The 15,441-nt window shown below is 50.9% G+C and overlaps 1 protein-coding gene across 5 annotated transcripts in view; it reads left to right on the forward strand.

The window, feature by feature from the left end:
- MROH1 (maestro heat like repeat family member 1) overlaps positions 1 to 15,441 on the forward strand; it is an 85,060-nt gene that overhangs the window by 62,432 nt on the left and 7,187 nt on the right. For all 5 annotated transcript variants that reach the window (XM_089518165.1, XM_089518164.1, XM_089518167.1 and 2 more), the window contains 6 exons: positions 665 to 830; positions 3,827 to 4,032; positions 8,847 to 8,984; positions 10,172 to 10,286; positions 12,892 to 13,038; positions 14,752 to 14,940. In XM_089518165.1, the coding sequence (XP_089374291.1) occupies positions 665 to 830; positions 3,827 to 4,032; positions 8,847 to 8,984; positions 10,172 to 10,286; positions 12,892 to 13,038; positions 14,752 to 14,940 (961 nt within the window). The remainder of the gene's footprint in view (positions 1 to 664; positions 831 to 3,826; positions 4,033 to 8,846; positions 8,985 to 10,171; positions 10,287 to 12,891; positions 13,039 to 14,751; positions 14,941 to 15,441) is intronic.

Consider the following 15,441-nt stretch of genomic DNA (forward strand, 5'->3'; position numbering starts at 1 on the left):
TTCGCATCATTCTTTTTGAATCACCCAGTAAAACGCCACTAATTTAGAACATAATAGTAAGGACAAAGAGAGCACAGCACAGTCCTGTCTCCCCCGAAATACCTGCCTAAAAGGAAAAGTCTTGACCTTCCAGGGAAGGAGAGCAGAGAGGGGACCAAACTAGTCTGCTGTGGGAGGGAGTTCCACATTCTTCTGGGGGCAGAGTTAGAGCAGACCCCATCTCCTGGATCCTCCCTAGATGTGCGTGTGGGGAGAGGGGAACCAAGAGAACGTCCCCCCATGAGGCTATCCAAACTCAGGCAGGTTCAGAGGAATGTTCGGGCTTTCAGAGCTGGAAAGCTGAGAGGGGAGGCTTCCTTGGCTGTGGGGTCTCTTTGCTATCCAGTCCTTCCTTCCTTCTGCAAAGTCCCTGGTCTTTGGGGGTCTGGATGCTGGAGGAATAGATGAGAGTGTGGGAGCACTTAGGGTCATGGTTGTTTGGGAGGGGAAGCCTGCCTTTGCCCCCACCGTGGCTCTTTGCTGTGGGCAGTGCCCCTGCTCCTCTGGTCATGAATGAGGGACTCCCAGCTCTGCTCTGGAGCTCCTTGCAAGCGACTCTCCTGCAAGACGTTCCTCGCTCACCTTGTGCTGATAATGGCAACCCACCTTCCTCCTCTACCTGCAGCTACACCTGCACCATGTGGCAGGCACTGGCTTCGGAGCCCCCCCTGACCTCCCAGGTCTTGGAGCTGCTGCTGGAGAAAGTCAACCGGGACGTCCCATACAAGGAGAGCAGGTCCTTCTTGCGGGGAAGCGGTGCAGAACGCGTGGCCACTGTCTTCCCCCTTTCGGTGAGTGAGCATCCTGGCTGAAGTCTACCAACCCCGGTGTCCCCTTCCTTTCCCCAGGACAGATCTATTTTGCCCCCCTATCCAAAACAACTCCCCTTCTCTTGGGACGCTGGATCTGGGAAGGGCCTCTCCATCCGTTGTCCGCCACTGGTGCCATGCCTGTTAGTGCTAATCCTCCGGCTCATAAAGAGCCTCTCAGGTGTTCCTCCCCAGGGGGATTGCTTTGCATTTTATTCTGTCTCCCCCCAAGGAAAATAAACACTGCCCTGGCAGGGAGCAGGGGAACAGCTGTGGATATTTCCTCCTCTGCTCCGGCCTTAAAGCAGATGGCAGTGAAAGCTGAAATCTGTGAAGACTGGGAGGGAGCCGACCTTCCCTGCACTAGTCCCTGGCAGTGAGTAAGACCCCGACCCAGGCATTTGCCACACTGCGTCTGTTCTGCTTCTGGAAGGCTGCAGTGGGGAAGTGTGTGCCCCCCATCTCTGGCTCTGGGGCTGCCAGTGATCCCCATAATGAAAAGTTGACCCCCTCCAGCAATCACCCTTCAGTCCTGGCCTGCTCTCCTGCTGCTTCCAAACACAGAAGTCTTCCTCTCTTATCCTGTGACCCACTTGCAGGATGCACACATACACATTATAGGCCCTGATTTTGCAAGCTATGAGCAGAGCTGTTGTAGGGGAATTCAAGTTTCCTAAGGCTTCAGCCCTTGGTAAGGAAACAAAAAATATCAAAACTATCAAAGCCAAGCCTGTGAGGGTCTAGCTTGTAAATCAGCAGAGCAGCAGAAACGTCTTTTGCCTTAAGATGCTTCTATAAGAACTGAGGCTGACACAAATAGCTTGTAGTTTAAAAAACAAAACTTTACTAATGACTTAAATCTACATATGCATGGAAGCTACATCCTAACCTATCTGGTGAATAGTTTAGGTAAAAGAAGGAGTTTGTATCTCACCATCTTTGGGAGGAAAGTTGAGAAAGCATGGTGATGGAGAGACCCGAAGGAAAGCAGGAGAGATCTATTGTGTGAGAGAACTTCCTAAGGAAGTCACTTAGATCACATGATCTGTTTACCAACTTAAAAAGGTATTTATTGCCCCTGGAATTTAGCAGGACCAAATGGCATGCAAAGAGAGATAGAAGACAGTAGAGATGCATGCAGAAAATCCTCTCTCTCTGAGGAGGAGCAGAGAGAATGCAATGATTTTCCAACAGCTGTTAATAACAGAGTCTCTAGAAGCCGAAGCTGGTTTTAGGTCACTGCACATGGCACCAAAATTTCCTTAACAGTGTTCACCTGGGCGTTTAGGGCCTTGTATGATCTCCACTGAGTTTTTTCCCTTTGCAGATTTTGTTTTGAATGATGAGGGTGTTTTAGGGTGATCTTACTGACTGTACTGTGCCCCGAGATTGGCTTGATTTGGGGCAGACATGAAGAAATAAAATAAAAGAATAACTCTGCCCTCAGGTCAGCTTTGATTCATGGTTCCCTTTGAGTAAGAGATGTTGTTATTAACAACTCTTCTCAGGTCTTGCAAAGGGCTGTAGAAGATGACTGTTTTGTGATACAGATGTGGGTGGCTGTAGTTGTTGTTATGTGATGTCAAACCAGCTTTGGTTTCTGGAGACCCTCTTATTAACAGCCCTGCTCATGTCTTGTAAAATCAGGGCCTGTAATGTGTATGTGTGTATTGCAAAGTGCCATCAGCTTTAACTTCTGGAGATCCTGTGAATGAGAGACCTCCAAAAGATCCTGACACTTAACAGCCCTGCTCTGGTCTTGCAAAGTCAAGGCAGCAGCTCTGGTTTCCTTGGCAGAGTCAATAAATGAGTTCAGCCAAGGAGGGCAGGGCAGCAAAAGCCCCCAAAGGCTTCAAGGACTGACTTTTGCACAGGGTTGTAAGAGGTGCGGCTTTGGCACTCGGATGCCTGCCGCTCGCCTTCTGTGCTAACCTTCAAAGCTGTGCCAGTTAGAACATTTTTTAAAAAGTATGTGCATTGCTTTTGTGGGAACCTTTTCAACGACTGCGAAGGAATTCTTTTGATGGAAAATAAAAATTTCACGTCAGTTGGCTCTGCAAATGCCCAAAGAGCCACTTAACTCTTCAAACAAAATGAAATCTTCAGTGTTGGGACTGATCATCTGTTGGTCGATTGCATGACGCTCATGTCCCTGGTCAGCACTAGACCCACATTGACCCATCATGCATGAGTGCTAGGCTTGGCTGCCCCACTTGGAAAAGGGTCCAAATTGGTATGAGTAGCCCTGGAAGCTGTATCCTCTCTATGTGTGTTTGTGTGTGTATGGACCAACAGTTTCTGAAGAGAGGTCCCAGAGCAGTCAAGGATTCCCCATCAGCCCCCTTGGATTCTTTGTTAAATGGGGGTCCTTCCTCCCCCCCTCCCCAGAATTGGATTTGTCACATTTGTGTAGCTTGAGCTGTCTCCATAGAGGAAGGTCTGGCCAGTTGACCCTCCCTGTCTAGAAGCAGTCTACCTCAACGCAGAAGATGACCAGGCCTCAAAAGGAGGGGGTAATCCTCCCTAGTGGCAATCGGGGGGGGGGCCTCTGGAGACGGAGACTTGGGGAGGTGGGAGCAATGTCAAGGGAAGGCAAATTTGGCAGGGAGCCCCGTTTGCCTTCTCTGCCCTGCCTTCTGGGTTGTTTGCTGCCCGGTCCCTTGTGACTCAGGGAGCTGGCCCCTCACGCATCCTGTGTGGACAACGAGCTCTTGGCCTGTCTGTGGCATTGGAAAGGCAGTCTCCCCCCTCCAGATCTGTGTGCCCTTCCATTGGCCATGCTTGAGTGCTTAATCCTTACTGTGTCTTTTGGGACCCCTGGCTCCATACTCCTGGGTGACTGCGGCTGCCCATTGCTGACCAAGAAGTCAAGCCCTGGCTGGAAGGGAAGAGGATATTTGCTGACTCCTGTCTGATATGGTTATGGAGGATCCCTTTTGACCCCTTTCCATGTCTCCTTTGTCTGCTCTACTCTACAGGCCACATGCGCTTTGCATGAGATTGTGTCTGTCCGGGAGTCTGGGCCAGCGGTTGTGGGCCTCTATGCAGAGCTGTTTGTGTCCCTCCTGCTTCGGGTCAGCTGTACGGTGGGCGTCCATCCTCCCAAGAACCTGCAGCCCAAAGAGAGGAAGAGCACCGGAGGACGCGGCGGTGGGCAGCCCTTCCGGACTCTGGATCCCTGCAGGTATGCGGGCAGCAGGGTGGGCATGGGGCACCTGGGCAGCAGAATAACCGGGCTGCTGACCGGATGCTGGTAGCAAGAGCCCTGTGTGTGTATCTGTGTGTTTGTGAGAGATGTGTGTGCAATGGAACCACTTCCTTTACCTTCCATGTGGAACTGATTCTATGTGTGTGTGTGTTCTCCCTGCATCCCCCGCCCTGTCTTTTCACAAACACAATCGCAAGCACTCTTCGTGTGTGTAATATGATGGTTGGATAATACTCCACGGCCCATAACGTACGAGGTATGAAGGCAGGTCTGACCTCCGTGGGGGTAGAGGGTGGGATTAAGCCCCCCGTTTTCCACACACTCGTCTCTCCCTAAATCAGGAAATATTAAATCGCTCTTCCTGCTGCAGCCTGGCTTGTGGTTTGCATTTGCATTCCTCCAACGGCGCTGAGGTGCCCGTGCCGGCCGCTCGCGGGGCTGCCGGATTGGATTACGGAGGAGGCCTTTCCAAACTGCTGGAATTGACGGAATTGCTGCTGGGGGTGAGCGGCGGCGGCGGCCCCAGGGCCTTGGCACAGACAGGCAGGCAAGGGAGGAGGCATACGCTACTCTCTCGGATTAAAATCAGATCCAACGTCTGGCTGTGTACAAGCATGAGCATTCAAAGCTGTCTTTCCTCCACACAAAAGACATTTAGCTCCCAAATTAGCCAAGAGGAGATCACTCAGGATCTACTTAAAGTGCTTTGCAGAAGCATTCACAAATCACACACACCCCTCTCCAACATCCCTGCCTGCAAATGAGATTGCATTTAATTGACGGCATTCCCTCTCAATACACACACACACAAGGCAAAGGTGCTTTTTAAGCATTGTGGCACAAACGTTAACCAAAGCAAACGGGAAAAGTCAGCATTGAGGATGGAATAGGTTGCAGAAGTATTCAGCACCCCCTCCCCTCACCCCTGTTTTGAGTTTTCCACATTTTTCTTGTTTTCCAGCAGGATTCTGGCATGGATGTAACTGTCTTTGTGTAACACTTGATGCAGGCAGGATGCTCAGTGCGGTGGCATTGCAAAGTATTTTTTTAAATCATAGCACAGGAGTAAATGTCAAAATTGCAGGCTGCAACACTCCAAAAAGTGGTGAAGTCTCTCTGTGTGTGTGTGTGTGTGTGTGTGTGTGTGTGTGTGTGTGTGTGTGTGTGTGTGTGTGAATATTTCTACAAGGGTCTGTACTAGATTGCTGGCTGATGTCCTGTCAGTTGGCAAAGTTTTCCGACTTCCAAGTTGTGTTGGCAAGAGCAACAACAAAATGAAGCTGCCGGAAAAAAAGACTTGGGGGGAGGGAGGCAGAATGGACGATGGCCAGGATACGGTTTTTAGGATCATAGAGTTGGAAGAGGCCACAAGGGCCAGCTCCCTGCCATGCAGGAAGACACAGTCAAAGACACAATTTTTGCACAAAGCGGCTTCTGTAATCCTGGTTCGGGATCTGCTCACTCATTCCTGGGCTCTTAGAAGGCCCTGCTCCTCCATTCCTTGTGTGTCTGTGCCACCTAAGCCCCCTACTCTCTCTTATCGGTCCCCCTAAGTTGCTCCTCATAGGGCTTTATGGTTTCCAGACCCTTCACCATTTTGGTTGCCCTCCTCTGGACACACTCCAGCTTCTCAGCATCCTTTTTAAATTGCGGTGCCCAGAATTGGACACAATTCAAAAATGATGTGGAGAAACTGGAGCATGTCCAAAGGATGGTGACTAAAATGGTGAAGGGTCTGGAAACCATGCCACATTATGCTTTTTTATATGGTGCTGTAGATTTGCACAGCACTGTACATACAAACAATAAAATAGATAAGAGTAAACCTGCCCATGGCGTACAGTCTAAGAAAGACTTAGGAAGCTGGGGATGTTTAGCCTGGAAAAGAGATGGTTAAGAGGTGATATGATAGCCCTGTTTAAGTATTTGATGTCACTTTGAGGAGGGAGCAAGCTTATTTTCTGATGCTCCAGAGAATAGGATACTGAGCAGTGGACTCAAACTACAGGAAAAGAGATTCCAGCTCAACATTAGTAAGGACTTCTTGATGTTAACAGCTGTTTGACAGTGGATCACACTCCCTCAATGCAGAATTGTGACGTTTCCTTTTTGGAGGTCTTTAAACAGAGGCTGGATGGCTGTCTTTTTGGGGGCTGTTTTGATTGAGAGTTCCTGCATGGCAGAATGGGGTTGGACTGGATGGCCCTTGGGGTCTCTTCCAGCTCCAGGATTCTATTAGTCTTTCTCCTGTGGCTCCAGCAGATGACCCTTGGGAGAGGGGTTTCTGGGAGAAAAGGCAACTTTGGTCCCCTGGGACCAAAGTCTGGCCCCATCCCCACCCCTTAGACCTGTAGAGTCTGGAGAGAAGTGCCATTCCTGGACACCTTTTGTCGGGCTTCTTCTCTGCTTCATTCCTCCACCTGGATTCGACCCTTCTTGCCAGTCTTGTGCCTGGCATTGGATCATGTTTGGATAAACTTTGTCTTTCTTGCATGGCTTGGCTGCTGTCCCTCTGCTTTGCACTCTTGAAAGCCTATAGTTCTCACTGCTGTCAAGAACAAAGGGGCTCCTCGAGGATAAGGACACGAACCGATGGATTCAAGATAAAAAACAAAAATTCCACCTAAATGTTAGGAAGAATGTCTTGACTGTAATGAGGACTCGAAAAGTTGGAATATGGGCTGCCCCAAGGGGTGGCGGGCGCTCCATCGTTGGAGGTCTTTAAACAGAGATTGGATGGGCATCTTTTGGGGGTGCTTTAGTTGTGGATTCCTGCATGGCAGAATGGGTTTGGAGTAGATGGCCCTTGCAGTCCCTTCCAACTCTTAACAGCCTCGTATTCTGCAAACAGTTCTGTGCCATTTTCTGTCCCTTCTGTCTGTCTGCTCTGTGGCCTTGCAGCTTTGCTGTGAGCATAGAGCCCAAGGGCAGTAGCAGAAGCAGCAGGGGTGGGCATGGCTGCTGCCATCATCATCATCATCATCATCATCATCACTCTCATCACTACCACCTCCTGCTTTCCCCCAAAAATTGGATTCAAGGTGGCTTACAATTTAAATCAAGAGCAATAGAGCTAAAGATATATAAAAGTCAACTCTAAAATAGAATTAAACCACTCACCGTTTAAAATTAAAATGCATCACTCAAAAAAGGATAAAAAGTTAAAGAGTTCAATAAAAGCAAAACAGTTCTCTCTCAAAAGCCATTTCTTTCTGTTTGGAAAACCTGCCTGAATATAAAGGTCTTTGCTTGCTGATGCAAGGGTATGGGATATGGGGGGGGGGGGGGACATTTCTGGACCCTTTGGGGGGTCTCCCAGCCTTCTGGGGGGGTCATGACTTTGGTCTTGCTCACAATCGGCAGAGGAGGGTGAGCAGCATCGGGGGTCAGGGGGAAGTTGTATGTGTGTGTGTGTAAGAGAGAAGAGTGCTGAGTTGTGAAATTCCAGCTTTCCCTGGGAGGTGGGTTTGCTTACACCGCTGCAGGCCCCTTCCTGTCTGGATTCCATCCTTTCCCATCGAGGCTGGTGGGTTGCAAGGAACTGGGATGGGGGGCAAAGTGGGGGTCCTTGAGCTGGAAATACCTGGAACATAGGTCTCAGAGGTGACAATGAAGGTGAGCAAAGCCAAGGAGCAAAGCCATTGTGTGTGTGTAATTGTGAGAATGAACAGTGGAGGGGAGAAGGACCTTGCATTTTGCAGGGGGAGACTTTGCGGCAGTTGGGAGGCTTGACAGTTAGCCGGACCCAGCATGGACACTGGCGCTCCTTTCTGGCATCTGAGGCCATCTTGGGTCTCCCTTTAGTCATAGAATCCTAGGGTTGGAAGAGACCACAAGGGCCATTTCCTCGTTGTCTAGGATGAATGTGTGTAGATCCTCCATGCTCGTTATTTTTGTGTTCTTTATATTCAACAGTAATCCTGCCTTTGCACTTTCTTCCTTGACCTTCCTCAGAGATTGTTCATTATAACGCGAAAATAATCCGAACGGAAAGCTCCTTTGTACTTTCAGAATTTAGTGAAAGTAAAAAGGAACTGGTTTTGACCACTTCGCGTTAGGGTTATTTTTGCGTTATTTCTCTTTCACGCACATGCTGTCTGAAAAACATCCCGCAAATGTGGCTTTTTTCCACTTTCTGTTCATGTTAACCCTGAACGTCATCTGAAAAACAACCCCCAAATGTGGGTTGTTTCCAGTTTAAATTTGTCCTGTGTGATAAAGTCCTATGATTCTGTGACTTGTGAGGAATCTGTGCAAGGTTGTGTTGGAAGGGCCTGTGTGTGTGTCTGTGTGTTGCAAGTCCTTCAAAACGCACCCCTGCTCCTCTTTGACTAAATAGGGCCTCTTTTTGCAACCCATTCCTTCCTTGGGCACACATGTGTCTGTGTGTGTTTGTGTGAGGGAGAGAGAGAGCCTGTTTCCTGCTTTAGAGACCCCCAAATATTATCCCTTCCTAATATTTTGGATTTGCTGTGACAGGGTAATGTATCTTTCCCAGATGTCGGGCTTGCTCGCCGCACCATAATCCCCCTATAAAACGTTAAGGCCTTGGAGCCCTCCTTCAAGCGGCTCTGGCCCTCTTAGCTACTCAGCCGGTGTGTCTCGGCTGCCGCTCAAAGAGGGGCTGCTCCGGGTGCGAAGGAGCCATGAGTTATGGCTGCTGCGCTTCCCCTCCGCCCTCCCTCCGACGTTGCCCTCACAGGCCTCCTTGCACCTCTTGCCCCATAGTTGGGGGACTTAGCCCCTCTCGATGGAGCCAGGTGGCCTTTTCATATCTGTCCCCTCTCTAGTTCTGCAGTGGAGACCCTGAAGGCCATGCTGACCCAGGGGGGCAGCGAAGAGGTGGTCCGGGCTGTGGCCGAGGCGGAGGGCTGGGAGTGGCTCCGGAGCATGGAAAGGCACCACGACGGAGTAGCCCTTCTGGCCAGGTAAGCCAAGCGAGGGAACTGGCCCTTGTGTTGTCCACTGGGGCTTTGGCCGCATTATCTCTGGCCACAGCAGGGCTCCCGAATCGCCCTTGGGCCACCTTAGGCCTTGGCCCCATTTCTTTTTGGACAAGGTTGGCTCTGATCTCTGGGTTGGGGAATTCTTCTCCCTTGTCTCCTCTGAACTTTCCCCATTTCCCAGGATTCCTTGGGGCTGCTCAGGCCAGGGCTTCTGTCCCTCATCATCCAGCCAGCAGTGGTCCTATTGGCCAAGAGAGTGAGCCTTTTGAAGCCTGGGCTACTCCAGTCTGGTCTGTGACCCCTCTGGGTCCCTCCCGCCAGTCCAGCTTCCTTCATCCATGTGTGTCCCCTCTCCCTTTTCTCCCCTGAACACTTGGGGCTCTTTGGACAAGGTCTTCTGTCCACTCTTGCCCTGCCAGTGGCAGTTCTTGACCTATCTTGCGCTAAGAGAGTGAACCTTTTGAAGCCTGGGCCAGACCAGTCTGGCCTGTGGACCCTCTTGGTGCCTCAGTCCAGTCCAGCTTCCTGCGTCCAAGCGAGCCCCTGAAGAAGGGAACAGGTGGACCCTCAGAGGTCTGACCAGACCAAGTGTTGAGGTCCATAGGCTGACACTTCTGAGTCTGCCAGTGGCAGCCATTGAGGTGGCCCCTCTCTTGGTGTGGAAGTGGAGTTCAGGATGCAGTGGTTTTCCAGACCCTAAGCGTTGGTGGGATGTGGGTTGGAATCCACCCAGGCAGCACCCATTTCCCGTACACTTGCCCTCTCATGGCGGCCAGGGAACCCCCTCTCCTGGTGCAAGATTGGCATTGGATGATGGGACAACAGGCCACCTCCAGCTCCTCAAGAACTGGATCAGTGAGGCAAATCTCTCTGTATGTGTGCAATGTGTGTGAACATTGCAGAAGCTGAGCTTCCTCTGAAGTGCCACCATGCATAGTTGTGCATTGTCCATTGATGTACCTGGTTTGCTGTTGCACATGTAGATAATTTGGGTTGAAAATCCAGTCTTACCATTCACAATCAAGATGGCCTTGTGCAATTGCCTTGTAACCTAGCCTTGTAACCCATGTTAAGCTCTGTCTCATTGAGGCAGGATTTTGACCTCTTTGTTTTCTGCTGTCCTGCTCTCTCTCAAACTCTCTGTGCTCATGTTGCCCTTGTTTCTCCAGTGCCATGGCGAAGCATGCGGGGCCCAAACTCTCCCCGATCGTGAAGAGCCTTTCCCCGATGCTCAACAGCCTCTATGACAGCCAGCGAGTGACCACCACGGCCTTCTTTGCGGAGGTGAGTTGGGGGTTCTTGGGGGAATGTCTGTGTGCCTCTGCCAGGGCAGCGAGGAGGAGCCCTTGGGACTTATGCAAAGCAGAGGGAAACCCACCCAAAACCAGGAGACAGAATCCTGGCTTCTCCACAAGAGCTTTCAAACCTTTCTAGAGTTGGCCATTCTGCCTCTCATCCCACCTACACCTGTCTGCAGCCTGAGGGGGAATCACAGAATCATGGAGACCCCAAGGAGCCATCCAGTCCAGCCCCATTCTGCCATGCAGGAACACACAAACAAAGCCCTCCCTGGGACAGATGTCCATCCAGTCTCTGTTTCAAAACCTCCAATGAAGGAGACTCCACTGCTCTCCACTGAGGGAGTGTATTCCACTATCAAAGAGCTCTTATTGTTAGGAAAATTCTTCCTGATGCCCAGATTATCCCTGGTTGGTTTGGCCGGAACAATGGCTCTGGGCAGCTCACAGACCAAGAAGGCCCAGGGCTGAGGAAGAAAGGGGCTGCTTGCTTCCATAGAATCATAGAGTTGGAAGAGACCCCATTCTGCCATGCAGGAACTCACAATTAAAGCATCCCCATTGACAGATGACCATCCAGCTTCTGTTTAAAGACCTCCAAGGAAGGAGACTCCACCACAATTTCTGAGGAAGAAGTATGTTCCACTGTCAAACAGCTCTTACTGTCAGGATGTTCTTCCTAACATTTAAGTGGAATCTCTTTTCCTGGAGCTTGCATCCATTGCTCCAGGTCCTATTCTTGAGCAGCAGAAAAGAAGCTTGCTCCCTCCGCAATGTGACATCCCTTCAAAAACTTAAACAGGGCTATCATATCACCCCTTAATGGTCTCTTCTCCAGGCTAAACATACCCAGCTCCCTAAACCATTCCTCATGGTTTCCAGACCCTTCACTATTTTAGTCTCCCTCCTTTGGACACATGGCTCCAGTTTCTCAATGTCCTTTTTGAATTGTTTTGCCCAGAATTAAACACAGGATTATTCCAGTTGGAGCCTGACCAGAGCAGAATAGAGTGGCACTATTACTTCCCTTGCTTCCTTCACTGTTCCTTCCCTTGCCATTACCCAAATCTCCCGGTGTTTCTGATATCATCAACATTTTGTGTGTTGACTTAAGCAATGGAAGAAAACTGCAAGGGAACAAAGTGTTTAGATTGGGATCCGTGCGTGAAGGTTTTGGTCCTGTTACGTTCCATGTGTCATTTATTGAAGTAGCTAATTTCTGTGCCGTGGCTCCCAGAACAGTCTGAAAGGCTGGAGGGGACCCCAATCTTTGGGGATGGTTCCAAGACCCCCATCACCTGGCCCGTCCCCCGAGTGAGGCATGTGCTTCATTATGGGCCCTTTGGGGGAGTGAGGTGCCTTTCCTTTTCTTCCCCTCCCCATTATTAATCCCGTGCCCCATTCAGGGAAGTCCAGCCGAAAGAGGTAACCAGACATTCAGACCCCCTTCCTGCCACCCAGGACACATGGCGACCCCTTTGTTGGCCATCTTGCCACCTCCTAGCCCAGGGAGGAGGGAATCCAGGCAGCCTTTGTTCCAAAAGAAACCTCCCACTCCCACCACAGCCTCTGCCACGGCAGCCGCCATGCTCAATCTCTACTCGTAAAGCCCCTCTTAAAGTCTCAGCTGATGGAGCAGCCAGGGATTAAGGCCACCGCTTGGCTGTGGGAAGGGCGGGTGGGGAGCCATACAGCTGGACCCCGGCCCAGATCCCCCCTCAGTTGCAGAGGGGAGGGAAATAGCATCACTGAGGAAGAGCAGGAGGAGGAGGAAGGGGTGCCTCCATCTCCCCTCTTCTCCCTTGGAAAGGCACTGAGGTATTCTGGACTGTTCTGTTCTCTTCCCTTCGCTCACAGTCCTGCCCAAGACAGAGGCAAGCTGGTTAGGGGGCTGCCAAGGATATAGGTGTGGCTGTGGGGGTCCCAGCCCCTCCTGGTTCAACCTCAGAAAGTCGAGGGGCCTCTTTGTGGAGAAGACCTGCTGGAAGCGACCACCTCAGTGCTTGGGCAAACAGCGGGCCATCATTTTCTCTCTTGTGGGGCTGCGCCACCTTGGAATGGCCCACAGATAACTCTGTGCCACAGCCACTCCGGAGAATTGGTGGCCAGAGGGGACTTGGCCTTCCTGTCTGGAAGTTGGGGTGTGTGCGTGCGGCGGCTTGAGATACAACCCCCCGATTCCAGCTGCCCCCCAGCTGTGGCTACCACTCTACATTCTCTGTGGCTAGGGGAAAAGGACCCCCTGAATTTGGAAAAAAAAGAGAACACCTCTCTAGGAATCTCCAGCTCCTCCAGTGCAACTCTTTAGTCAACGTCTCTCAGAGGTTGGCTATAGAATCATGCTTGAGGACCTTCAGATGCCTAGAGAAGTGTTTTTTCTTGGAGCTTCTGGGTTCTGCAGCACAACTCTCTATGGTTAACTTCTGGCAGAGTTGCGCTGGAGGACCCAGAGATTCCTAGAGAGAACATCTTAATCAAAACCGCAAATAATGAAAGCCACAAAAGTGACACCTTCTGAAAACCACCATCAGCTCCCCGCATATATGTGTCCCTTTGTCATCGTCCCAACTGTTGCACCTCCTCTCTTGCAGCTCCTCAGCAGCAATGTAGTGAATGACCTGATTCTCCTGGAGTCCATCATGGACAGCATGACCGCCCGGCAGAGGGACCCTTGCACCCTCGTGCGCATGCTGGCTCTCCGCGGGCTGGGCAACATCGCCTCAGGATCGCCAGAGAAGGTGAGGGCCGAGGGGAAGCCGTCAGTGGCGCTGGCAATGCACTATGCGCAACATGCGTTGGCTGAGACTGTCCTGGTCTCCAGGTCTGCCAGCTGTGTGTCTCCCTGCAGCCTTTAGGGTGGGAGGGATGCTTTTGGAGGGTGGTCTCTGGGGGGGGGGGGCGGGCACAGGCTGCTTGGTAGCTGCAGGCCACTAACATCTCCAGCCACAGTGACCATGTCTTCCCTGGTGCACTTCTGGCTTTGTCCAGCAACAAAATGACCAGCACCTGCCTCCAGGAAGCTTTCTCCCCCTTTTTTCTAAAAACATTAGGTTCTCCAGCACAACTCTATGATTAACTTCTTGTAGAGTTGCACTGGAGGATCTAGAGATTCCTAGGTAGAGTTTGCGCTGCAGGCTTCTCTCTTGGCAGAAAAATGTTGGCCGCAGTTTAGAATCAGAGAACTATACATTTGAGAGGAACCCCAGTGGCCATCCAGTCTGACCTGCCATTGCAGGAATCCAAAGCTAAAGCAGATGCTTGTCCAATCTGTTTAAAGGTCTCCAAAGGATATGCTTTGATTGAGAGTTCCTGCATGGCAGAATGGGGTTAGACTGGATGGCCCTTTTTGGGGTCTCTTCCGACTCTATGATTCTAAGAGGGATAGTTGGCCACCATCTAAGGCAGACTGTTCTGCCGTCAAACAGCTCTTGCATGAAAGAGTTCTTCCTAGTCTTTAGGTGGAATCTCTTGTTTTAGCATATCTAGAGCAACAGAAAATAAGCTGGATCCCTCGTCTGCATGAGATCCTTCTAGGTCAGTGGCTCGAAAACTTTGGTCCTCCAGATGTTTTGCACTTCAGCTCCCAGAATTCTTGACTGATCACCAAGCTGGCTGGGGCTTCTGGGAGTTGAAGTTCAAAACACCTGGGGGTCCAAAGTTGGAAATGGTTGCTTTTAAGTAAAGATGGCTGCATCATGTCACCTCTCAGACTTCTCCAAGTTTCACCTACCCAACTCTCTCAGTTGTTCCTTACAAAGCATGGTTTCCAGACCTTATATCATCTTGGTTGCCCATCTCTGGACAGGTTCCAGCTTATCAATGGCCTTCTAGAACAGTGGTGCCCAGAATACGGCACAATATTATTGCAGGTGTGGTCTGACCAAAGCCGAAGAGAATGGCACTAGTATGCCCCTTGATTGGCACACTATACTCCTGGAGATGCAGCCTAGAATTGCATTGGCATTTTTGGTTGCTGCATCACAGTCAACTCATGTTTAGCTTGTGGTCTACCATGATCCTGTGATCCCTTTTACATTTCTTGCTTTCAAGCCAGATGTCACCCATCCTTTATTCGTGCATTTCATTTTTCCTGCATCGATACAGTACTTTGCATTTTCTCTGGCTGGCTTCGCTGCCTGCTCCTTATCTAAAGCTGCACCTACTCTGCTCTGTTTTCTCCATCACTTGTTTCTGCCCTCCCTCCATTTACATGTTCCTCCTGCTTCTCATGTCCAGCAGGGCTTTGGCTAAAGACATACAGATGTCCAAGTTGGAGAGCAGTGGCCTTGCCCTGTGGCGTCCACTTTGCTCAGTGCCAACGCCCTGGTCTTTGAGGGAGTTGGGTAGGTGAATTAAAGTCCACCAGACATCTCTGGGGAGGGATGGGGTCTTGCAGAAAGCCCCCCAATTGACACTGACTGTCCCCCATTGGTGCTCCGTCTGCCCTCCAGGTGAGGAAGCACGGGGCCCAGCTCCTGGCCTCCATGATGAACGGCATGGACGACAAGGATGACCCCCACCACGCCGTCGCCCTGGAAGTCATGTCCAGCCTCTCCAAGCTCCTGGCCTTCGTTGAGGAGAGGGACGTCCGCTCCATGCTGCTCCACATTGCCATCCGCATCCGGCCGTTCTTTGACAGCGTAAGGGGCAGGCAGGGTGATGGAAGGGAAAGGGCAGTGCCCTCTCTAGGTGGGCAGTGGAGAGGGCACAAAGGGGCACTGGTGGCGTTGGCCATGCTGGCATGTATAGGGCAGAAGGTGGTGTGGGGAAGGGCACAATGGGGTAGGTGGAGTGGACCCCAGGGACCCCCTGCTGCAGGGCAAACCAGGTCCAGCTTGTGGGGAGGAGGTGGCGGACATGTGCCCCACAGCAAAGGCTATGTGGGCAGTTCAAGTTTCCTAAGGCTTCTGCCTTTGTTCAGGACACAAAAATATTTAACTATCAGAAATATCAAAGCCTAAGGCTGTTAGGGTCTCGCTTTAAATCTCCAGAGTAACAGAGATGTCTAAGGATGCTTCTCTGAGAACTGAGACTGACTCTGAAACGACAAACACAAATAGCATGCAGTTTAAAACAAAAGTTTACTAATGGCTTGAATCTACTTGTGCAGAGAGGCTACATCCTAACTAAAGCTAATGAAC

This window comes from Sceloporus occidentalis, unplaced genomic scaffold (genome assembly GCF_023333645.1).
Source record: "Sceloporus occidentalis isolate IW3139 unplaced genomic scaffold, rSceOcc1.0.p SCAF_3, whole genome shotgun sequence".
NCBI lineage: Eukaryota > Metazoa > Chordata > Lepidosauria > Squamata > Phrynosomatidae > Sceloporus > Sceloporus occidentalis.